Raw genomic sequence first — 26025 nt, 5'->3', positions numbered from 1 at the left:
ATATTTAGCTCATTTTATAATTTCTGTTAGCTATTTACAAATGAGTTGAATGGAAGATAGAGCTTCCCTTTTGGAGGGAATCCATAACAGAAAGGGTAATTTTTTGTCAAGAGAAAAAATGGGCTCCACTTTTCTCATTGGAGCAAAAGGGCTGGTGCTGGAGCACCACAGGGGGTCTATTTGTGCACGTGCCTAAATCAAAACGTATTATTTTGTAAAGAGAGATCAAGCCATCTATCACTTACTGTATATTAGAGCTCCCAAAAGAATATATTGTAGCAGTAGTAGAGCTAGTAATAACAATAATATTAATGAACCCCATAGAATATGTTTACTTAACTGCATTCTTGCAAGACTGTGATTTTATCATATATACAGTACATAATACTCAATGTATGCTGGATATAGATTATATGGTGGTTACCATGACGAGGAAATAGTAAATAGTTTGATTAAAATTTTCTCCACAAAATTCAATCTGGCGTAAGTAAGAGGTGACCCAGTTTGTCTCTCTTTGTTCTCCAAGCATACAGATGCATGCGTGCGTGTATGTGTGCGTGTGTGTGTATGTGTGTGTGTGTGTGTGCATGTGCCGGAGGGTGCCATTGCACTGAGGTCCATCTGGCCCTTGATAATCAGCTTTTAACAACAAATCTATAAACAAAACAAAAACACACATGTGCAAGACCAGTCACGCTGCCACAGTCAAAAGCAACCAGCGCATATTTTTGCAGAGATCCAACACACTTGACAACAAGGTGCCACGCTGAGATGACAACGGCTAGCTTTGGATCATGCTGTTGCATTTCAAGAGCAGTGTGTCAGTGTGTTTGAATGCATGTGCATGTGGCCTGCATCTGGACTCTGTTAATTCTGTTTAATCCTTTCTCTGTCGGCCAGCCAGCTTTGTGTTCATGCCCATGCAGTGTGTCACTCATCTTTGAACAGAATGCACGCAAACTCATAATGTCTTGGTAACGTGGAATAATAATAAATGCTGCTCGTGTTAAGGTAAGATGACTTCTTTTTCAATGCTATTCTCAGTATAAACTCCAGATTTAGTAGTGTCAATCCAGGGAAAACAACACAATGAAATGACACAATAAGGCAGTGAAAGTTTGCTTGCAACTGCAGCTATAATGTGGCTATAATGTGGCTCCAATGGGCTGTTTGAATTTTTAGGAGATTTCCATCACCCGTTTGACATGCGTGAACTGAAGATGATTTCCACCACCATGCCAATAATTTCAGAGTCATTATGTGATAAGAGATTTTTGGCTCCAGGCTTCAGTGAGAGTTGCTCAAACCTGAAAATGGAGCCGAGGCGCGAAGTTTTTGTTTTGCTGAAGTCTTGCATTGCCATGCTTGCTTACGCAATAAAGCTGCATGAATGGATTTAGGTTACATCGCTAAGTCAGTCAGTCAGGCTCCCAGCGAACCTTTATGATCTATTACACACAGGCGGATACTTTTGCCAGATTGTCTGTGCCAGCTGGCAAAAATAATGGAGCCAGAGATTGCTTGAGTGAGGTTTTCTAAATTTCTCCTGTTCACTCTTGCTGAACACATACATGTTGTTTTCTCATTATAAACCCTCCTTGTGGTCTTGTCTTTTGGAAATGCTTGATGAAATCAGGGCACATGAGCTGTGTGCAATATGTCTGCAAACAGCTCAGGCAGAGAGAATGCGCAGTGGTTAGAGTTTGGGTGGAGACGGCAACATTTACTGTAGAGCTGCAGACAAATATGCGTGGACTCCACCCTTGGTGTGTGATCAACTCCTCTGTCATCAGTCTTTATCACACAGACACGCAGAGATTGATACCAAGGGTTCAAGTTCTTCTCAATTGCACTGGTGTTTTCGCCCCAAGTACTTTCTGTGGAAACGTGACATGGAAGCCGGCAAGCCTCCCCAATCTGCGTCTCAAGTAGCATCCAGTTACACAAGTGGCCTCTCCTTGACAGTTGTTTGCGCATGTCTTGTATTGCAAAACTGGATTATGAAATTGATGTCTCCTTCAGCCACCATGTAGTTAATTTGCCAAACTTTTCTCCTGAGCGCACTTCTGTTTGAGCTCCCTGTGGATGACTCATATTTCAGGGCCAATGCTTTTAATGAGTCAGGGAAGTCAAAGGATCTACAAAAGGCTCATAACCAAAGACTGAGAGATTGATTTCTTCTGCAATTGAAAGCAATAATAGCGTCAATTCATAATGTCTCACTTGTTTTTTCTTATTGCAAAGTAAACATGATCTGCCAGCATAGATTGAAACTCGTATCGGGGAATTCCAGTCTTATCAGATTACTGCACCAGTATGGCTGTTAACGCATGATATATTTTTATCTAAGTAGACGTTATCGAGGTCGGAGGCTCTTTGAAAAAGTGTCACTTTCACTCCGGCAGAAGGCAAACCAGGAGGGGAGGTGGGTCACTGGCACTGAGCGGCGCTAATAGACGGGAAGAGAGGAAAGACAATGGTTCAAAGCATCGTCATTGGTATTTGATCCATTGTCCTCACTGCTCTTTAGAGACCACCGCTAACAAGGCATCATCTTACCCAAATTGACTGGGTTTTGTGGAGCTAAGATCTCCTATGAGATTAAGTTCAGGTAGCTAAAGGGGATGAGATTAGGGAGGGGTGGCTACTCCAAGCACTAAGTTTTGTGGGGTGCACAATTTGAAAAGATGGAAAAAATAAACAGCTGTAGCAGTAGAAGTAATAATGTTGATAATATTTGAAAAAGAGTTGCACGTATCCCAGCACTACCTCGCATTGGCCGCGCTCCCAGAACCTCAGTATCTATTCATAATGCTGATTGTTAAATTGAAGAGCTCCAACTTAGTATATTTTTTCCCCTTCCCAAATAGACCTTTGTATTACTAAGCAAACATAGAGTGATGCATGATTTTGTATGAGCACTTACCGTTAGTTTGCCTACACAAAGTGAATGGACAGTATGAAAAAATGTCATAGAGAATCTCTTACCTGTCAAGATGCTTTTCACTTTACCCTCAGGATCCAGACAAAAATGAACAAGGGAAGTCGAATCTTTTTGTTGTAGCATATTCAATATTGCGAGTCAGTCCACAGATGCTGGAAGATTTGTAATCTTGATTTGTTGTTTACGATCAACAACAGACTTCTCTTCAGACACCTAAAGGAAGTGGAACAGCAACAACCTTATCATACAGTTTGTGCAGTCACGTCAGTATCAATCTTTCCAGGCAGTTAAGCGTTTCAATCATTAGCTTTGATTTTCCATCACAGAGAATTTACCCGTGGAGTTTTTAAAAGGACATTTTGAAAATTGGAGGGTTTGCACCCATCTTTCAGTGGTGCAAATATTGATTTGGCCCAGGTACTGGCAACCCACGCTGTAATGTGCTATTATCAGAATTTTAGGCATGCATGTATACTAATGTTCTGGTTAAAATAACAGACTATTGGCAAAAAGCGTGCAATTCTTGTTTTGTTAGGTAATGGAAATAAGATGGGTGATGTGTTAAAAAGAAACTGCCTGTCCTTTTATGAGACCTTTTTCATAAATTATGACAACATCCCATTTTTATTCTTCAGGAGATTTACGCTCCCTTGTAATTACCATTTGTCTCTACTCTGTCAGAGAATTGATGGAATATGTTGAGAAAAATGCAAGTAAAAGCCAAGCAGGACCAAATCTCAGAGTCAAACCACAATGGATGAGATGTTGAGGATGCTAATTAAAAAACAACATGATTTACAGTAACAAAAATATGCACTGATTCAACGCCAAAGGCTATGTTTCTTGGAAAATGTACCACTTGGTCAACACTCTTCCTTTTAGTTCTATTTGCAATAAGGGGAAATCCAGAGAAAAAAGAAGACAGTGCTATATGGTTGAATCAGCAACGTTGTGTTCACAAAATTCTTTTGGGTCCATTTTTTAACCTCTCTTCCTGATAACCATTAATCTGTGATGTTCAAAATCAAGCTCAAGATTCTCAGCGCCCTCATACAGCCTGTTGAATTCTGACCAGAACAGGGTTTGGGTTGCTTCGTGAATGGATGGGCCAAGAGATGTTATCTGGCCTTAGGGAGGATGTTTGGGGAGTGGGAGTGGAAGGGCTGTGGGGCTTCAGTGTGTTAATACAGCAAACAGCCAGGAAGGCAGAGTGTTGACTCTGCAGATTTAAACCCGCTACTGATGGCTACGGGGCTAAATACTGACCCCACGGACTAATAAAGAAAATCACCTCAGGCACGAGCCGTGGGGGTCAGAGGTAACAGCGTGGCTGGGAAAAACACAGGCCACGGATTTCCATCACTACACTGCCTAATTGGAATGACAGTCAAAGACCAATGAGGGTAACAGTGTTTATTTGCTTCTTTGTTACGCGGTGAGCAAGCACAAAGATATGCCTAGTCCGGCCAGGGGTGACATGGCTCCTGTATGCTGTCTGGCTCCGGGATCTCTGCACGAGTACAATAAGGACTTCCTGTCTGCCCTCAGATTCCGATACGTTCCATTCAAGCCAGGGATGAGGCAAGGGGGGTTGTGACGTGATTGTGTTAATAAGGGTTTGTGTGTACAAATCCTACTCACGCTAACAACATGGCTGTGTTCGCTTATTTTGCCATCAGTCCAAGTTGGAACCAGCTGGCCTACAGCGATCTGAATAAGCGGTATTGGGAACAGCACCCCACCAGATTCAGCAATCTAAGCCATTTTCATTTCCTTCCAAAAAAATTGATATTTTTTATTAGAGTAAGAGAGGGCTTTTATATAGTACCTAATATGCCATTCAAGCAGTATATGTTTAATAGGCATATAGTATTTTATTTATTGATTTTATTTTGCCTAGCAACAAGTGGCTAGGCAAACATGTTTTGCGACCAGGGAAACGAATCAGAGCAATTCTGTTTAACGACATTGCTTTGTAAAGATTTTATTTGACTTGTGAAATTTTATAATGAATCACAAATGTTGTCTGTTCATTTATGACATTGCCTTGGCTTTGAAAGAAAATAAGGAACCATGAGATAAATATCTGGAAAGATCAAGAAATGACTTTTGCATAGCCTCTGCAACAAATTCTGCTTTAAATATTGATAACTCCATTTTCTTAGTGTGTATCCATACATACGTATATGTCTATATACACACTTTATATGTATGTGTAGTGTATATATGTATACAAAGCACAGCAAACAAAGCGACTTTTTTGAGCAGCAAGAATGCTTTCATAGGCGAGGACTCTGTAGATGGAGGAAAAGAGCACTCATATTCCATCACAGATGACAAATAACATCATTTGTATGCGGTGTCACTCAACAAGCATGCCGCTTAAATGACTATACCACAAATTATATAAATTAGAACCCCGAAATGACACCAAAATGATTCATTTGTCCCTAAGCCTATTGGTCCAACACTAACACAAGCTTTTTCTGACTGAATTGCGAATTAGCCGTGCCAGATGTAATAGCTTTGCTCCCAAAGAAAATTCCTTGCTCAAAACAAAAATAACATTGTGTTTTAGGATATTGTAAAATGTTTAAGTGTAATACATTTTAGGTGCCATAAAATTTGGTCAGTGCCTGCCAATAATTACAATTACAGAATATGATTTATGCCTTCCTCGTGCTGCCATATACAACCTTCCAATGTGTAGACATGAATTCATTCAGATACATAACCGTTTGCTGCAATGGTTTCCAAACTTTTTAGACCAAATGCTCCCTAAAAAATAAATGGGTACCACAATCATGACCTATATTCATATACGGTAGCATTGTCATTGAAAACATGGCGGGTAAAACTCACTGTCCGCCGCTGGTATTTAATGTTGAGAATAGAATGTTTATAAAAAAAGTTTTACTTTGGAAAAGAAGAGAAAATAATTGGGTTGCACATGGCCAACCATGTTAGATAATTTAACTTTTGTAGAAAACATTACTATTGTACTGTGTTAACACTTCAATGAAAACTCATGAGGCTACGGTAAATTTGTCTCAAAGAAAAGACGCCTCTGAACAGTGCTGATCTTGTTGAGGCCCGTGACCACTGTTGCCATCTGCTCACTGTTTCCTCTCCAAAAGATGATAATTGAAGTTGAAATCACTTTTCTTTCTTGCTTGAAGAGCGAGAGGGTCTTGTCACTGAAGTCTCCAGCATAATAGTTAAGTCCCGTGTTTGTATTCTTTATAGAGCTATTTGCCCTGCTTGCCTCTTGAAACATCTGCACCCTAGATCAATATGGACCATCTAATCATCTGACACACTTGATTAAAATCTCGCCAACGGCATCAAAGGGCATGGTGCCCGAAATGGGGGAATGTAGATGAGCCGCCAGTGGTGGGCTTTGCGGGGCCTTGTATACAATAGAGGATGCTGAAAATCCTTCCTCATCTTTGGTGAAAATAGGTCACTGTTGGCAGCTGAGGCTAATGTGTCCCAGGTCTGGCCTGTTGTCAAGCGTGCTGCTCATCGAATTTAACACCCTTTGTGCCAGCGTCTCGGCACTAATCTGTCTTTTCACTGAGTGTTAAAATTAATTTGCAGTGATTTCTTTGAAAGCACGCGCATCTCTTCAGAGACCTCAAACGGACAAGATGCCACTTGGAAGCTTTTGTCCTTGATCTTGCCCATTCTAAACTCTCGTGACAGGAGCTTTGAGATGCCTGTCTGATGAGGCACTGCAGTGACCACCCCCGTCTGCCTGTGAGAAACATTCCATGACAAAACACAAACCTTGCCCCAACAAACAATACCACGCACTAAATTCTGAATTCGCCCGAGTTAAAGTCCCGCTAAAGTTGCTTGGTGATGTGCAGTGTCGATAATCAGTTGGCTCAGAATTGACAGATAAAACATAATTTGATTTAACATTATCTTCTCACAGCTAGTCTCAACAGAGCATATCCGGAAAGGGGAACATGAGCAAAGTGAGATAACTGTATCAAAGTGTTTGGCAGGGACACAAAATGGTGTTCCCATGGGAAAAGTGGAGACAAGTGTTTAGTGGCTCTCATAATACTAGTGAGAGAAAAGTGAGCCGTGGAGTGCCCTGAGGGAAGTCGCATCTCACAAGGCAGGTTTCTGGCTGCCCGTTGCGGATGTGTATAGTCCGAGCAAGTTCCTCCTCCCCTCTTTGGATCATGCTCCTTGTCTTTTCATTCTTTCTTTCGGCCCCTTTTATCTTTCTTTATTTAATCTGTCCGTCTGTGTATATCTTGCTCACCCACTCAAACATAAACCATTTGCACTGTTTTGCCTCTGGCCATGAAACAAGAGCCCAGAAACGATGACATTTGTGATGGCTGATTGGTGACCGAGCCCTATAAAGGAGATAAACTTAGAAAAGTAATGGTGAGAGGCTACAAAATAAGAGATGGAAAACAGGGGGGGGATCTGGGAAGGTGAAAGATTAGAGAAAAGTAGTCGTCTGTGGGTGTGGTGTAAGAGTTCCTCTCATCCAATTAAACATCAGTCATTTAGATCCAAGCGAGACAATCAGCCAATCTAAAACAAGTGATTTTGTTGAGCTTTGTAATCACACTGACCGTGAGAACAGCTCTCATTCTCACAGACAGAAAAGCCCCTAAATGATTTGGCATTGGTTGTCCTCCTGTCAGTAAATAACATTTGGCATCTGCTTATGCGTGTACAGCTTACAGGAAGACGTGCTCTTTGTATTGTCTCGAATAAATACAACTGGATAGTTTAGACCAAAGCAGTTTGAGAAATTTCTTCTTAAGCCTCTTTCCCTGTGCCCCCTCCTCACACTTCAACCCCCCAAACCACGTCTGCCTCGCTCCCGCTAATCATTGGTGGTCTCCTGACTGCCAACAGTAATTGATTAGGGAGCGGCGTACTGGTGGGGGAATAAAGGGGAAAGTTCAAACCAAAAGTTCTCAAGGTCACTGCCCTCTTCTTCCCTCCACCAAACTCATTTTCTCATGCTATTAAATGTCAGCCACAAGGGAAGCGGCACATACCTGGCACATTCGGGAAATTTGACTTCCACATATGTTTGAATAGTGGAAAACCGGAAGGTATGCTCAAAGACAAGCAGGTGGTATAAATGGAAGTCAAAGTTCGGAATGTCTAAAAGAAGATCATGTTGGCTGTACAAGTGTCCGCACTTTCCGGATTTTGATGGCGAAGGATGGTTGACTATGACAGGAAGTGTAGAACATGTTTCTCATTGGTGCAACATGGTGAGAGGTGAAGGCGTTCTCCATGGTAAGAGCTAACAGCCAGAGTGTTGATGTTGGCCTAATGATTTGTGTGCATGTGTTTCCAGATCCACTCCAAGAAGACTCGGCCACTCCGGGATGTATGTGCTTAGCAATAACCATGACAAATCCAAGCAGAATCCAAGGAGAGAATCAAACAAATCCCGCTGAGTCTGAGTTAAACACAAATGATTGGAATTGTTTGAAATTTACATCGTCACTGTGGGAGTAGACAGTAATGGGTTTTTGCGTCTGTCTTACTCATGTCTCCGAGAAGTGGCCCCAGGCAATAGCAGCTGTGTTGCATTCATCTTTGTCTGCTGTGTCTGTCTCGCACCTTTTGTAATAAGGATCTTGGTTTTCATAAATGTGTCAGGTTGGTGGCTGATTGTCAGCTGATTTCAAACATTAGCAATAAAATGAGGTTGGGGACATCCATCTTACATACATCTCTTTAGGTTCCTTATCGCTTGGATATATTAAAATAACGGTAAACAGATTATGACAAAACTTGATATATTTTCAAATAGTGGATCAAGATATCATGAAAGCTGGTTTTAAAGGACTGTGAATGAAAAGCACTTGTGTGGTTTAACTTTATCCAGACTTGTGAATACCAGAGGAGTTGGTTCTAAGAAGTGGTCAGCTCTGCTTTATGTTTATGTCCTGTCAGTGCAGTAAGGCTGCTCTCTACTGCCCCCATTTGTTGAGCATGTGGTATTTATTGGGAATATCTCAAGGGAAGCTTCAATTAAGATTCCTTCATAGACGGTACAATTTATTTCTTACTGCCTCATATTTTGTAAAATAGCTTTCATCTGTTTCCTGGTTGCAACATTACTCACAGCGCCAGTTGTTCTTTGAGTGCTGTGAAGATCTTACGCTTCTTTGCTTTGTTGTGGTATATTCTAATGTGAGGTAAACTGAACCCACATAGTTTCCCATCAGCCTCAGAGATGTTATGGGAGGAAAGCCACCCAGTCTCTGGACTAATGCTGGTATCTGCCTAAAAGTACAGACATGTGCTGCAATTAAAATAAACTTACGCATCTCATATGTTAGAAAATGAGTCAATAGATATGTTTATATATTTTGGTATGCATAATATTTATAAAGATTTGTGATTTATGTTATTTTCAACCAATACTGAAATCAGTTGTTCGAAATTTTCAGAGGCACATTTTTGGCCAGTGCGTTAATAATTACCACAGGAAACATTTTTGCTTTTGGAAAAGACCGCTTATTCAAGGGGTGTCCAAATCCAGTCCTCAAGGCCACTATCCTGCATATTTAGATGTCTCCCTCCTCCAACACACCTGTTTTAAATAACCAGCTCATAAGCAAGCCTCATAATGATCCAGATTATTGATGTTGGAGGAGCGAACATGCAGGATAATGACCCTCATAGACTGGATTTGAACACCCCTGCAATATGCGGTTCCCAAATGGCTTCGGCCAAAAGGTGGACTACTTTCTGGACTGGTTGCCAGTCAGTCACCGTGCTAGGCACTACTGAGAGGAAGTGTATTTAGGTGTCAAACTCAAGGCTCGGGGACCCGATACGGCCCGCCACATCATTTTATGTGGCCCGCGAAGACAAATTGTGCAGCAAATTCGTGTGTTATTACTAGAATTGCAAATTGTCTTCACTTTTAATAACCAGTTTTTCCTCGTCTGATTTGAAAACGAGTTATTTGTCAGTTTTGTAGCTTTTACTGTATAAAATATGAGGTGCTCATACATTTATTTGGGTTGACAGTCATAATGGCCCTCCGAAAGAAGCTATGACTACAATGCGGCCCGCGAAAAAAACGAGTTTTACACCCCTGATTTAAACAGTTAATGTAATCAAACAGTTTTCCAAAGTAGGGCCAGGATTACATATTTAGTATACAAACTCTCAAATGATTTACAATGCTTGAATGGATGGATGTTTGGGATAACATTTTGGAGTGTACAAATCTGAATACGACAGGGTTCATTTTACAGTTACATTTGGACAAGTATGTTTGAATGCATAAGCTATGCTTCCTCCTACTCCTTTTTGAGCATTCTTTATTGATTTATTTACTTATGTATTCTTATTTATTTATTTATTTATTTATTTATTTATTTTTTCTGTTTGTTGGTTTATTTTTTGTTTGTTGTTTGGACTTATATGCGGCACTTTACAGTGTTATTTGTTTTGTTTTTTCTTTTTTGTTTTGGATGTTCGAAATAAAGCCATCAATCAAAAAAAAAATCAAAAATGCATACAAGTAAATGGAAGGTAAAGAATAAGAGCCCTATGCTGTATTCCAATCTTTTGAATGTTACCTTATGGGCGTGAGAAAAAAAAAAAGAGCAAAACATAGATATCATCTCTTCACAGAAGCCTCCGATGAGGGTGATGTGGTATAATGGATTTGTGCTGTTGCTAGATGGCTTATCACACAGCAGACAACAGGGCGTGTGGAATCTGGAGTCATAGCGGTTACACGGCCAAGCATCCACTGGTCCATGTTCTCACCTGTTTCCAAACACACTGCTAAGATGCCAAAGATAACCCACAAGGCAACTGAGCGCTTCCTTGCTATCATAAATATCACAACTCCACACAAGATAACATTTTGTTCAAAAGGAACCGACCCTAAATTCAAATGGATTTGCAGAGGTTACAAACTTGCAGTGATTCAACAGCAGCTATTAGTTTGTAAAAATCTATTTAGTTTGTACATTTTGAAGATGATCCTTTTTTCTTTTTGCATTGCACAGTTCTTTGAAATAGATACTGTCCTCATGGTGATGATGCTTAACATATCAAAGAAAATTGATTAGACCCTCCATTCATTTCAAGTGCTCACCTGGCCAGCAGTGTATGAAATGTTTCTGTCCTTCCCTTGGCAACCCATATTGCAAATGAGTGTTTGTGTTGCAGATGCATCATCTTCACAAACGGAATTTTATCCCGATATACAGGGCAGTGAGTTTTCTCAGTGGTCTGTTAAACTGTCAAGCAACCAGTGTAGCATTCGTTAGCCAACGTCATGGAAAGCCCAGTTACGAATTCCAAGAAACGGCAGACTCGTTGGTTCCCTAAGAGAACTCGCCATCTTTCTCGTAGTTTTTTCTGTTGTTCATGCTTGCGAGGTGAAGAGGGGGATCAGTCGCAAGAACAGGACGAGATAAATGGAGACCCTCTACCTGTGGATCAAAGGGGATCACATGATAAGGAGACTATCCACATTAGAGTGGAGGACCTGGGGATAGTTAATAGCAGTTTTGATCTGTTTGACGAAGAGCCCGGGACCCCCAAAACCAACGTGGGTCGCTCATCTAGCTCCGTATCAGCATGCCCGAGGGCTCTAAAGAAGAAACGACTGCAGCATCTGTCTTCGCTGCCTCTTCAGCCTCAAGCAAGACAGGCTAGCATCCCTAACAGCTGGGAAGAGAATGAAGATGAAGAGGAAGAAGAGGAGCACTTTCTCTTTGGAAGTGGCAATGACAGCACCCCCGCTTCTGGAAGCCTCTCGGTGCACTGTGAGATCAATTTAATTCCTCCCACTCCATCTGATGTTATTGATGATGATCATTTCTTCGATATGAATTCAGAAGAGAGTATGCCATACACCCCAGAGAGCGATGGTTGCTTTGCTGCTGGAGACTATGAGGAGAATGTCAAAACAGAAGAGACAACGTTGGGATTGACAATGACTGAAAGTGAGATGATTGTTGCTGATTCTGAGGACAAACACCATCAGTTGGCACAACAGAGGGAGACGATAAAAGACGACGATGGGGATAAACAAAAAACAATCAGGTTGTCTCATGTTTATCAGGTGGATCCCCTCCCCGTGCTTCCTCTGAAACGTGAGTTTAACTCTGTAAACAACTCCACTGATTTTTAAGAGTAGAGCAAATATCATTCAAGTTAAAGCTATAGTAGAAGATTCCTCAATAACCTGCCCTTGCATTTTACACATCTGAAAAGGTGATTCATTGCTCCACTTGCACATTAAGATTGTCATGGTTCTTTGAACAAGCAGTTTTAAAAATTTAGCTAGCCAGTTTGATTTGACACGCCTTGATTTATGTTCAGCACTGTCATTCTTTTCAGTCATGCAGAACTGCACATCATAGTGTAATATAGCTAATTACACCTTCAGCGCCAAGGTTAGGCTTGTAGCTATGCAAGATTACGCGACTCCTTCTGTAAAAGTTTGCACTGTGGTAAGATAAAGGATCTATTAGACGGGAGCATTTTGTTAACATGGTTATTCGGGGGAATTTCTAAGTGAATAATGCATAAAATGAATTTTACTGCCAGGATGTGTGTCTATAGTATTAAAATTGGGGTTGTTCAGTGAGACAGGAAGTCTGTATTCAAATATTTGGAGCAAATAAGAAATCTGCACATATGCTTGCTAAAAGAAATGAGAAATATGACAAGAGCAGCAGACTTTGCGTTTTTGTTCAGTCTACCGGGTTATAAGCAGAGCAGATGTCATGCAGCAGATGGTGGAAGGCTGAGGTTACAGCCATTAGAGACTTGACTTGAAGATTGTCTCCAAAGAACACAACCAATGATAATATTACTAATAGTAGCAGCCTTGTTTCATTTGAAACAAGCTTAAATGTCTGTCATCTTTTTTTGTTTCAGGCAACTTCAACACCGGAATAAAACTTTTGCCTTTCACTGAGCTCAACTTGGGTGAGTTTTTCTTCAAACACATGTACTAAGTAAGTATTTGTATTCAAATTTAAAAGGTCTGTTTCCATTTGGAACAAGAGAGGCGAGGTAAACGGCACCAGATGATGGTCGACATCATCCAGCTGTTGAGCTATGTTCCCCATTCAGATGAAATTGCAGTCATTATGAGACATCGCTACAGTGCCTCCAACACCTCCTCTGGGAGTTGCAGAAGTTCCCCTTTGTTTGAATCCCATTTTAGCTATTGTGCACATAGTCCTAGCGCTTGGCTCGACCAATGGTTCCCAGGTTTTGAGTTCCTGTGACTCAGCATGCTCTCCTCCCTTAGTTGTCACTCAATAAGCCCTTTCCTTTCTCTCAAATCAGCCGAGGGCAATAAGACTGAAAGAGAAGCATCACATATATCCACTAATTGTGATCCTCCGGAATCAGGATCTAAATAAACACGCCGCTTTACCAACTGCTGAGAAATATAAAACATCAATCACACATCATTCACACTACCTTATAACTATATAAAAACATTTATATATTTTTTAATTATGGGATAAAAAAATAAGGTATAAGAGATCAAACAGTTTCCAACAATCAATAATTCATGCATTTCCACAAACAATAAAAATAGACTTAGACAGGTTTCCAAATTCTCAATTCAAAACCTGAATTAGGACTGTGCACATTTGAAGATCTTCCTTTTAATGTTCTGCAGGAAAGTATACATTGCCATCACCATGTGCTTGTTCGGCAGGCTTACATACGTTTCAAATATTTGCATGAAACTTTCGCATTTACTTTTTAACTATCAATATTTCATCATAGATTATATTTCCAACAGTGTTTTCTCATCGAATGATTTATTTCACACACTTCAGGTACATACGTATATGAGGGAGTTATCTTGAACAATTTGATGCTGGTCCATCAACTCCTTCAACAAAAGTACTGAGTGTCTTTGTTTGGCTGACATATCACACAGATGATTGCTCAATGAGCCCGTGTGTATTGGCAAGCTAAGACACAATGCTAAGCAGTTTCAGGAGTGAGAGTTCACTCAAGCTTTGACATGCCCTGACAGAGCCTGCTCAGGCTGGGAACATCGTCCATCTCTCCTTTGCCACTTATTTCACCCTATAAGGCAACAACGAGCTCTGTCACTGAGCCTGCCCAAAATGTTCTGTTCTCTTGTTTTCGTTGGACTCGGACAAGATAGAGACTGTGTGAAGTCTGTGCACGACTGTGGTAGGGCTGTGGGTGCGTAGCTACCCTCCATTAGCTCTTTCTCCAGCTTGAGATCATTCGGCAATCCGTCGTGCAACAAAGTCATAGTGCAAGACGGAAAAGAGAATTTCGCAGAATTTTCATTCAGTCTGCTCTGAGATGACCCAAAACAGATGAGAAGGCATATTGTTCTCGTAGCTGTAGAATTGACATTTTGACCCTCCTTATGGACTGACAAGCCAGCCAGGTGATTAAGAGAGTGCCAGCTAAGCCCGCTTCCGCCCGTCTCTCTTGCACCCAGAGCAGATTCCTTCGCTGACACACATAAAACCATTAACTGTCTTATCTGATGCTAACTGCATCTGCATTCCTACCTATTACGTCAAACTAACCTTTCAAAATCTGAAATGGAAACCATGTGTTCAATAAATTTGACTGGATTATTTGTCACATCAACAATTCCAAAGGCTATTGTTCACGAAGTTGTAAATATTGGACTATTTAGCCAGGAAAAAAATCATATCTGAATTTTTTGCATTTGTTTTTTTTTTTATAATGATTTGCTTTGTTGCAACAATTTCCACAAAGGTATGCTTGCAAAAGTTTAATTTGAAAGAAGTATCCCAAACCTATCCAATGCTTCATGTATGTATTGTGACACTATGAATGAAAATTGTTCATCTTTTTCAATATGTTTTTCAGAAAGCCACAAAAGCCCTCCAAAGATTTCTTTGCCTGAAAAATGGAGTTCAAGCTCCAAACTGTATACCCTCATAGGACATTAGATATTTTGTTTGGGTTTAATGTCATACTCATAGTTGTTTAGATAGCAGACAAATATGGAACTTACCATGTGATATTTGGAAAATGAACAAATGTTAATTTCTCTGGGAAGGAATTTGAGATGTCAAAAACATACGTCATCAACTAGATGTTATTGTCTGACTTGCGGCCAAGCAATCCCGTCACTCCCTGTCTATCAGTGGCAATGAATTTTCTACAAACATCCACAGTGGCCTATAAAAAGAATGAAAAAAGACAAACCCCAAAGAATGACGTACAAGCTGTTTTCCCATGCAGTTATTAACTGATATTGCATTAACCAGTATGTATTTATTAGTGACAATGTTGTACTTCTACATAGATGACTTGAGCAACAGTGATGAGAACTGCTCAGACATGCTGAAGACTGCTACTGGCCTGCCTCCTCTCAGGGCTCCCACAATGGATGCATTTACTCACCAGAGGGTAGGAAGGCCAAGCAGTGCATCTCCATAATGTCACATGTTGTCTGTACTGACCCATACATGTGCCGCTAATGTATTTAAAGGTATCCACAGAGTCTGTACACATTCCTCTGAAACGTTTTCATTATCTGATTGAGGCTCTTATTGTGCATTGCTGCCCTGATGTTAAATATATTACTGGCCATAAATAAGGGTTGCATGACCTCAGTTTTTTTTAAATCTAACACTAATACGATGTAAGTTGAGTGGATGTTGACTAGTCGCAAATGACGTCTGGAATTTTAGTACAGTACTATAATCGGTGCATTATAAGAAACATAATACAATTAAAATCAATTAGGGTTACATACTAATTTTATTGCACTCACTCATTTGCTGCAAGTGGCTCTGTCTCCTCCTCTTGCCAAAAGCACATGCGAGTGACTAGTCAATGTGACATCCTAAATGTCATTGTGGGATAGTAAAGTTGTCAACAAGTTGACTAATCTGTACCACTCATAATGGTTAATTGACCATACTATATTTTTGGTCTGTTCTATTAATGTCATAGAGGCCAATCATTCGATCCTGCAGTGAAGGGGACACGCAAACTGGGAGTGCCACTTTATACACATCAACACAGACCTCGGACCAGCAACAGCAAGGGGAGAGGTCACCACGGCAACGCCGTAAAACCGTTGGTGGGTCTTTCATGGTTTTATTAAGAACAAATGAAATCATATGGCACCAAAGTTAACGATGAAACTATTTGTTCCTTCAGCATCTTGTGCTCCAAAATGTAAGGACCAAAATGGAAACCTCCAGGAGAAGGTATTGTGTACCATCAAAGCAGAGCCTTCGGGGTGGCATCAGCACAGACCCAGATCAAGTGCAATTATAGATAATGCTCTGTTTATATTTCCAAGCTCTCAAGAGCTGTCAAAGCAATGGCTCTGAAATATGGATGGATGGATGGATGGATGGATGGATGGATGGATGGATGGATGGATGGATGGATGGATGGATGGATGGATGGATGGATGGATGGATGGATGGATGGATGGATGGATGGATGGACAGGTGGGCGGCCAGACTGATAGATGATGGCGTGTTCTATTACAATGATTATTTAAACAATAAATAGCGCGCTCTGTTTCAGACTCAGGTTTTGTCTGTGAAAACTAAATTCATCCTAGTTAAAGGTATAAACAACAAACGACAATGCTGTTTATTGGTGAAAATATTAACAATTGTAGAGAAGATCTGAGATGAAAAATTAATCTGAGTCATTTCACAAACATCTAGAATGTCCCTAAACGAACCACTAATCTACTAAATAACAGATGTCAAACTAGTATACAATGGAAAATAAGAGTTGTTTATGACACAAAACAATGCGAGAGCCGTAAATAAAGCTGCAAAACAATAAGTGACATCAGTAATAACCTCCAGAGGGCAAGAGTGTTGTTGTCACCATTGACAGCAGAAGATGGCATGAACAAAATCTAAACCAGAAGATGCAATTGGAAGACAAGTTGGAACCCCCCCCCCAAAAAAAACCAACTCCCGAGACAAGCATTAAAATAATAATTAAAAAATAGTAAGAACGGCTGTATAGCTTGATGAAACAAAGACGAACATTTACCAGCGATGGGAAGCTAACACTTTCCTCAAGAAAGAATCTACTCATGATCCAAAACAACAAACTAATGTGTGAAACTTGGTGGAACTAATTTAATGGCTTGGGCTGGCATTGCTTCTTTTAAAACGGGATCATAAATCTTCAGATTTAACACATGATGCCAGCAGCAAAACAAACATTTTGTCTGTCAAACAAGTGAGGGTGGTAGATCCATCATGCAGCAATACTTTAACCCAAAACACTGGGCCAAAACAGAAAAGAACTTTGACAGGGAAAAGAAAGGCATATATCCGATTAGTTAAAACAATTTTCAGGGGCTGCGGTTAGAGCCTGGAAAGGCATTGCAAAAGAATGTTTGCTCGCAATGGATCAAATACAATGATTTGGAAGAGGATTAGGGCCAGTGAAGAAATGAATCCTGTCACCCCCTTTTTTAAAAATTTTAAAGTGTTCAAAGTCAGAATTCTGAGAATAAAGTCAGAATTCTGACTTTAAATTCAGAAAGTGAGAATTCTCACTTTAAAGTCAGAATTCTGACTTTACATATACGACTTATGTTATTGATATTTCACAAACAATGGAGCAACAAATTTCATCGTTCACTCGAACAGTATTCAGAGTCGTATATTCTTTATCCTCTGCAAGGAGCTGATAAGAGTGAAAACATCTCAAGCAACCTATGAACAGATTCATTTTCTTCCCTTCTAAGTGTCAGGTCCAATACTTATGATAAATTAAAAAAAAACAACTGTTATCTTCTAAGTCTTACATCAGATCCAGATGCACATACCTGGAAATAAAGCCTGAACTGTTGATCTCTAGTTTCATCAATCATCTTTTGTTGTGAAACCAAACTATTTTCAGTTAAGAGCAAAAGTTCCTGATACTTTTGGAGCATAATGCTGATACATTTATTTGTATTCATCAGACTACTACAGTTAAGCTCATGAAATCACAAAGTAAAAGGCCATTTAGTGGAATGACAAATATGCAGTCATTCTAATTGTGTTGGACAGGGTTGGAAAGCACATTAGTCATGAGTTGCAGGTATGAACGCTCTCCTCTTCGCCCTCCAGACTATGAACAGGCAGGAGGCCAAAGCTCTGAGGGAGCGAAACACAAATGAGACGTGCCAGTGGTTCACTAGCATTGGATTGCAAAAATGTCTCCCTTTCATCCAAGGTAAGATGCATGCCTTGGCGGTCTGCCGCCCCTCCCTGCCCTGTGGTTGCAAAACAAAGCCAGACGTTTTAATGTTGAACTCTACAACTTATGATGTGTTTAATTTAACTATTCTAAATGACACCCAACATGCATAAAATATTTAGTGTTCAGATTAGCATGTAATCAAAATATGACAAGAGTTTTTTTTTTTTCCCAACGAAAAGCTCTGGTGTGATAGATTTAGGACCAGAATGTGATCGCCAAGACATTCTTGATAATCCATTAGATTTGTTCACATTCATTTTCCTTCCAATTTGAACTGAGAGATCACAGTTTATAAAGTTATATTTGTTGCTATTGTACTAGGTTAAAATTAAAATCACCAATCAAGATACATTTTCTGCATCTTAAACGTGAAGTAAGCGCTGAATTAAATTAATAAAATTTAATGTAATGATTAAAAAAGAAAAACGAAAATACAGGATTATTGAAAAGCATCATTACTACCCTTAAGTTTATGATAACAAAATACTGCAAAACACCATAGATGGGCTGTTTTTTTATACGGTGCAATACAGCAACGTTTTATTTTGCTCATAAAAACACGATTTATAACAATTCATTGTATGGAAATGTATTTAAAAATACTTTGGATCCAGGCATTTAATCTGAAGCCTATTGTACTTCTTGCAGAGGCAAATTTATGTGGAGCAGACATAGCATCAATAGATGTCGACATGCTGAGGACCCTTCACATCAACACACTACAAGACAAGGAGCAACTTCTTTCTGCCATTTATAACGAATTGCACGCACCCAGTACTTTTGGTACGCTTCCAATGCACCTCGATTAAAGTTTCAACAGTTTTGAACTGTATTTAAGTTTTATTTCCTGGTAGAATCTTTGAGCAATCGTGTAGAAACCTTCATGCCGATGATCAAATCCAAGTCCTCACCACATGTGAACTGTTTAAGCATGAACCGACCATCCCTTAAGATCAGGTAGAGTCTTTCCTCATTAACCCCAATTCATATTTGCATCGTCAACCTATTTCCATGTTGTTTTTATCACACAATCCCAGACAGAGCAACCAAAACCACACAGCGCAGAGGAATTCAGGAACGCAGTTGATCGAGGTCACTATTAATGGTAAGTAATGAATGGGATTGGAGGTGTTCAGACAAGACATCCAGTATGAAAATGGGAAGGGAGCGCCTGCAAATTTAAATGAGAAAGAAAAAAAAAATCTCTCAGCAGAACAGATATTGCAAGAAAAAACAATTACATTGACTTTTAATGTACAGTTTACTTCTGACAGTATACATTAAATACTTTTGTAACAGACATACAGAACTGTAATTTGGTGAGAGAAGACACTAAAAATGGCATTGTATTCATTAGGGTTGTGTGATTTGGGAGGACAATACTATTTAGTTAAACTATGCAGCAATTATAGGGGGGGAGTTTAGTGGTTAGCACGTTCACACCCCACATTGAGGTTTAGGGTTCAACTCTGGTCTCTGGGCTTCTTATGTGGAGTGTCCTGTGCTTATGTGGGAGTTTTCAGAGTACACTGGCGTTCTTACACGTTCGGAAAATATGTGTCAAGTTATTGAAATCATCCATAGATGTTAATGTAAACGTGTGGTTTAGTGTATACTTGCCCTGCAATTGGCTGCTGACCAATTCAGGGTGTAACTTCACCCATCTCTCTGCCAAAGACAAATGTATTGTGCTAAAATAAACTTGTGTGTTAAAGCATCAGAGCGAATCGTTCACCTCAGAACGCCCAAAGAAACAACAGTGGGCAAAATTATGGACTCCTGTCTCCGAATGCTGGGAATGACAGATGACAGAAGCCATTTCTCACTGAGAAAGCAGATAGGTAGAAAAAAGAGCTCAGAACACATTGGAGTTTCATCACGACAGCATGAAGACATCATGTGCACATCTGCTTTTATTTCCAGATTCCACGGCTGAGCTCTCCCAGGATCAGCAGATTGGGAGTCTGCTGACATCCCTGTCTGACAGGCAGCTGGAGTTGCATTTGGGTAAAAGGGTATGGTTTGTTACTTGGTTGTTGTTGTTTTTAATTAACGTCAATTGTATGATGAGGAAAAAAAAATCATGAATGCTTTTGCACTGGAGGAGAGTGCCACTCACAACAGCCCAGAAGCCAACAACTCTACTGGAATACAGAAGGAGGAGAGAATCAAGGAGCTGAACTTGCAGGTGGAGTCACTACAAAATGTCATCCTCCAGGTTAGTACTCTTTTCTAAATTGCATCTGTAGTCCTTAAAATACACTGCGCAAACTCTTCGAACTCTCTTGGCCTAAAGGTGCAGGAGCTCCACCTCGGCCTGGTAGCATTTTGCTCGGAGCTGAAGAACTCAGACGGAGATGGGAATTTAGAAACGCTTGGCTCAGCTGAGCTGGAGCAGAAACTGGAGCTGCTCCAAAGAAGACTGGGCGACAAGAAGCAAAGTCTTCAGATCCTCCGAGATCACATCAACAATCCTGCTGCTCACAGGAAGAAGTAAAATATCTTCTATGATAATAATCTCAATTTAAAATGGTATTTCTTAAAGTGACCACTTGTACATTCAATTCAAGAGCGGCGTCAAAGAGTTCTACGAGTGAAGTTCGTCATTACTGTTTACTCCACATTGTTAAATGAATTGCATTCTGACTGTGGTATTCAAAATAGGGCTTTATTATTTTTTATAAGCCCACAATTTAGCCATGTGTTGTACGTATTTTTTGACTGTAAATGCACTTTACGGTTTGTCTGTCCAGACAGCTGGATGTACGTCTTTTGGAGAAAATGAAACTCAATTGCCAGGTGTTTAAGGAGGAAATCTCCATGGTACATCTCAACCGACAGTTGGCACATCTTCAGAACGTTCTGCAGGAAAGTTATATTAAGGTACATTACTTAAACAATGAATAAAGTCTGGCTATGTAGTCTGGACTGGCATAATGTTGACATTGAAACAAGTTTAGTAGACAGCTTGAGAAACTGTCAGTTGGTATGTGGGAAAATTGTTTTGTGTGGGAATAATGATGTTTTGATTGCTAAAAATGTACTGAGATTGATATCCAAAATCAACTCACAGCACATTTTTACCACCACCAAGAGAGCAAAGCATTCATATTCATTGTCATGATCGAGCTTTAGTTAGATAGTGTGATTATGTGCACAGTTTCAAAACAAATGTTGGAATGTAGTTTTACATTCTTGCCTTTTTGAGTCTGTGATATTTAATTCCATGGACAAAAAATGTTTCCAACATAAGTTGAACCTGAAATTTTAGTCACAGTTCCTTAAATGGAGCCATTAAAAATGTCTAGAATTAATAGTGGCTTGCCTGCTCATAGCTTCTTACATCATTCTGCTTGTACCAAGAATGGGCTAACTATCAAACGACAGGACAAACATAAATAATTTTTCAATGAGTTGACATCCATTTGAGTGTACTATTGTGGCGTATTTTATTGTCCTTTAAGTAACAATAGATCTGCGGCATGCAGGGTATAAATGACTTCCTGGTCTCAAGGTCAGTGACCCTTTTCTGGCCATCATCTTTGATCCTATGACGTCTGTTCTCCTCGGGGACAACACAATACCACATTAACTTCACTCCGCCGTGGGTTAAAGCTGGGAAGGGTGTCCCGTTTTGGGTCTGGGCACACACTAGCCAGGGAGTTCTGGATGGTCATGCATTGAGTCTGAAAAAATGTTGTTTTAGCGTTGACACCCGAGAGCCTGTGACCATACCAACAATGGAATGTGCGCGACAAAAGGCGAGCGCAGCAGAGAAATGGGCCAGGATGTGTAAAACTATCTCCATCTATCCCCGGAGGAGCCCACTTTTTTTTTTAATGTGGGCCTTTTATCCCACTGGAGAAGGCCTAACGAGGTGCCATGAAAGGACACACGCGGCTTCGGCTTTGAATGGTGCCCCGTGTCACGTTGCTGCCCCAGGGCCACGCATTTTTAGGTGCCGAGCTTGTGGGAAAAGCAGCAGCGTTAATGTTTATCATATGACCTAATCAGAGTTAACACACAGGTCAGGACTGAGGAGCAGCCTGGGAACTGATGGAGCCACTGCTCTAATAAGGAGCAGACCGCCTTGTATTTGGTCTCGTAGGCTGCCCTGCATTGCAGACAATGAGGAAATATTTCATCATTGGCTGTCTAATCTCCAAGGATCTCTTCCAACTGGCGAGCGTCAATAAAGCAGCCGAGAGGGAAGGGAAAGAGAAACAGAGGGAAGAGTGCGAAGGGTGGAGGGGAAACACAACAAATAGCGGAAATGATTTTAAATAAGCGTCTTAGCTTGGACAAAAACTTCAGACGGACTTTTGAAGAGGGGGAAATTGAAAGAATAACGCATTTGCTTGTCTCTGCTTACTCATGGACTTGTTGTTTGAAGCGAACCTGTGTGTGCTTGCATGTGCATATCCTGTGGTTTGTATTTACACAATGACGGTCAAATTATAATACAGTGGAACTTCTCAAGTTGCAAACATACTGGTGCCTCAAAATTCAAACAATATCTTCAACAAATTTTTTGACACGTCAACTCATTGGGCAGCTAAGATTGATGCGCATTTGTTTGCCCAGAAATGTAATACATAGAAAAGTAAATTAAATAAATAAATAGATAAATAAATAAATAAATGTACATCCCAGAATCAGTTTTATCAATACGTGAATACACTGCACAAACATGAAAGTGTCAATTGACCAGTGACTTGCATCGCAATGACCTTAAGAACGAAATGTAACTCACACAGTACATACTAACAAATCTCAAGTGGAATTTTTGGGTGCTTGCTGATACAGTACAATAATTCAGTTCAACATTACTTAAAAAAGTGTAACTAGGTGCTGCTCTGCTAACACTTGTTCTCTATTCGTTAGTTGTCTACGAGTCTTGATTAATTTTTATTCTATAAAGCACATTAGTAGACCAATCTTTAAACTTCAGTTAATGAAGACGTTATGATGGTGACATTTTAAAGCTCTTCACTTGACATTTCCTATCACATAACTGTCTTTATTGTTGTCTGGCCTGTTAAGAAATTTGTCACACTGGATCAAATTAAATCCTAGTAATTTTTAATCGCAGAGGAAACATATTGTTGCGCTTATTTCCCCCCCCCCCCAAAGTAGTTGCATAGTTTTTAAAGGTTTATTGAGCTAACCCAGTTGTAGTTATTTTTCAAAGGTCTATTTAACCAACAATTTCTCCTTTGTGATTTCCTTTAGTAATATTTCACTCTCTTAGTTAATGCTAAGTCTATGTGGCCTGTGGCTGCCCTTACCGGGTTTAGGTTTGATCGAATCATCTGGATAAACATGAAAAAAAAAAAAAAAACATCTTTGAGTGTCTGTCCAACAGTGAAGGCAACAATGATGCGCATTAGCGAGTACTTTCCAGAAAAGCTTCAGATGCAGTTTTGTGGCTATATCCTGTCTGGGTCTCTTGTCTGAGGCGAGCGAAGCTTTTGTTTTGACCCCTGACCTCGGTGAAGCGACATCAATTGCTCTAAAACATTCACACGCCTAACAGAGAAAGGGCGGGGGTAGGACGCTGAGAAGCTGGATAAGGGAGCCGAGGAATTCAGCGGTCAGGCTCACAAGTTATTTCTGATCCCCACAAGCTAGTTGTGGCGTGATGTCCTCAAACGCTAATCATCACGTCTTGGTGGTCTGCTCGCTTTGACGCACACTCAACTCTTATCTTCCGGAGAACTCACCACAGCGGTATCTGTTATAGTCTGCCGCTTCAAAAAATAAGAGTTGCGTATACAGGGAAATTACATATATGCGAGATATAAATCACATCTTTTAACGATGTTTACATGTGATGATGTGATTTAAAGTATTGCAGTGTTTTTGCGTATGCGCTTATGTTTTGTAAGCGTGACCATATGGGTCCCATTGTCAGGCTAACATGACACTTATACTTTGTTCAGTGAAAAGAAAAAAAAAAAGGCTGCAATGATTTATTTATATTACCTTACCACAATATCAAGGGAAGTAGAATACAAAAAAAAAAAAATGTAAATAAGGCAATTCACCTATGGCAAGTTTTTTCCACACTACATGTATTGGTAATCTGCAACCTTAGATGACAGTATATGTATTAATAATTTCAGTTCAGTGATAGAAAATGACTACCGGTTTAAACTAAGGATGTAGCTGGTCAACAGTGACCATCCTGAGGAGGTATCTAACGGGAAACTTTTTTTTTTGTTTAAATCAAAATATGACTTAGTAGTGTTTTATTATGATTCTTATTATATTGCAGTTGTTTGTAACTGCAGCGCAGTGGACGAGTTGTTATTTTTGTGTGCATATTCTATTGCATCTAATATTGTAGCCAAAGAGTGTGCATTTATGCAAGTACGTCTTTACTGTAAAGTGACAGTCTTTTCTGCATTCAGGAAAAAACCAAGAGAAAGAATATGACCATTGGTAACCTGAGCCAGCTGGTGTCACCACAGTCTCCCGCCATGCTGCTGGTTTTCCAGGAGCATTGCAGAGCGGATGGCTGCTATGGCTTTACATGCCGCTACACAGAAGAGAGTGGCTTAGTAGTGGTTGAGGTGGACAACTCGCAACTATGTGTGGATGACAGGTATCCTTGCAGAAAACACCAGAACACTACAAAACAGTCACAGCATAAATAATTCTATGATATATCAAGGTAAATCCCTCTTGTGGTGTTAATTTTTAATCGTAAATTCCAACAAGGGTGTACATTTGCTCAGGGAGGGCAGAAGAACATACATCACATGTTTGCTTCAAGCAACCTGGTTCATTCAGTTTTGCATTCACAGTAAAGGAACTTGCACACTCACACCGTGCCATTCGGGACATGAATTGTTTTTCTCAAAATGGAATATTTTTATGTTAGTGAGAAGCCTAACATCAAACTCATGATTACATTGGGATTAATTGCTCAATGTCTAGACATCTGAACCGACAAGATAGCACACCACAGATCTTTCCCAAAAGTCATGTCACGTCTTGTCACGTCTCTCTTCGGCATATACACAAAACACTTATAGGATGAATTTATGGAGGGAATCATTTACCAACGCGCTTAAACCAAACCGTACCTAACTCTTCTCCGCAGACTTGTGGAGGTGGATGGATCACCAGTAGTCAACTCGACAGAAGAAGAACTGAATGACCTTCTTTTGCAGCTAACCAGCGCTCAGATTATTGTGCTTCGCAAGCCCCCTGCGACCCTCACCTCACATCAGCCCCCTCATATCCTGCAGCACATGGTTAACCATAATCCCCTGCAAGCAGAGAGAGATGTGATCACCATGGAAACCCAATCACTACGTAAGCTAATGGCCATCTGATGACAATGGGGGTTCATGTTTGATATTATTTTATCTCCATCATCATCTTTTTATCATGATGGTGAGGGTTTCATGAATTGTCACAGCATTTGTCCAGCCAAAATTTCATTTTATGACTTGTGATATGTCTTGTACCAGTATTTATTTTCACTACCTTCTCTTTATTTTGTGGTTAATGATCTTTTGAAGTCAACCCGGCATTCATTTCTACTTGTTCATAGCCATCAGACTCTTGTGGTTCTTCTGAGCTTTTTTTCCCCTTATTCTTCTTTTCTCTCATCTATGTACACTGTTAACAAGTGCCCCTAGTGTTCAGTGTTCACACCACAAAACTGAGATGCATTGTGTTACAGACTACAATGAAATGTGTAACAAGACTTAGAAAAACATGCAGTTGGATCTTAAGTTATTTTGTTTAAGTGTAACAATGGAGTAAACCTTTGCTGTGTTCAATAAAAGTTTGTGTTTTGAACAATA

General features: G+C 40.1%; 1 protein-coding gene and 1 long non-coding RNA gene across 7 annotated transcripts in view; one reads left to right on the top strand and one right to left on the bottom strand.

The window, feature by feature from the left end:
• The window catches only part of LOC148393381 (uncharacterized), a 146808-nt gene that overhangs the window by 45651 nt on the left and 75132 nt on the right, over positions 1–26025 (bottom strand). For all 5 annotated transcript variants that reach the window (XR_015860240.1, XR_015860241.1, XR_015860237.1 and 2 more), the window contains exon 7: positions 2989–3157. This is a non-coding gene — a long non-coding RNA (uncharacterized LOC148393381). The remainder of the gene's footprint in view (positions 1–2988; positions 3158–26025) is intronic.
• On the top strand, positions 755–26025 carry LOC148393383 (uncharacterized). Of its 2 annotated transcripts, none has more exons than XM_088384654.1 (16): positions 755–1011; positions 12860–12910; positions 15273–15376; positions 15926–16055; positions 16136–16185; positions 18073–18178; positions 18854–18988; positions 19060–19162; positions 19243–19310; positions 19921–20046; positions 20129–20220; positions 20310–20423; positions 20502–20698; positions 20959–21088; positions 24619–24812; positions 25314–26025. In XM_088384654.1, exons 3-16 carry the CDS (start codon positions 15308–15310, stop codon positions 25546–25548), a joined length of 1749 nt encoding a protein of 582 aa, XP_088240780.1. In that variant the 5' UTR covers positions 755–1011; positions 12860–12910; positions 15273–15307; the 3' UTR covers positions 25549–26025. The 2 variants fall into 2 exon arrangements, with proteins under 2 accessions (XP_088240780.1, XP_088240781.1); XM_088384655.1 differs by lacking the exon at positions 755–1011 and adding an exon at positions 11048–12069.

This window comes from Syngnathus floridae, chromosome 9, assembly GCF_059516105.1.
Source record: "Syngnathus floridae isolate MCC-2025c chromosome 9, RoL_Sflo_1.0, whole genome shotgun sequence".
NCBI lineage: Eukaryota > Metazoa > Chordata > Actinopteri > Syngnathiformes > Syngnathidae > Syngnathus > Syngnathus floridae.
This window is presented reverse-complemented; position numbering and strand designations above follow the sequence as displayed.

What these genes read in the sequence shown, in the direction of transcription:
- LOC148393383 (XM_088384655.1), top strand. Translation starts at nt 11,247, where the DNA reads ATGGAAAGCCCAGTTACGAATTCCAAGAAACGGCAGACTCGTTGGTTC. An exon ending in TTTCACTGAGCTCAACTTGG is followed by an intron (nt 12,911 to 15,272) that starts GTGAGTTTTTCT and finishes ACTTCTACATAG; the next exon opens with ATGACTTGAGCAACAGTGAT. An exon ending in ATGCATTTACTCACCAGAGG is followed by an intron (nt 15,377 to 15,925) that starts GTAGGAAGGCCA and finishes TTAATGTCATAG; the next exon opens with AGGCCAATCATTCGATCCTG.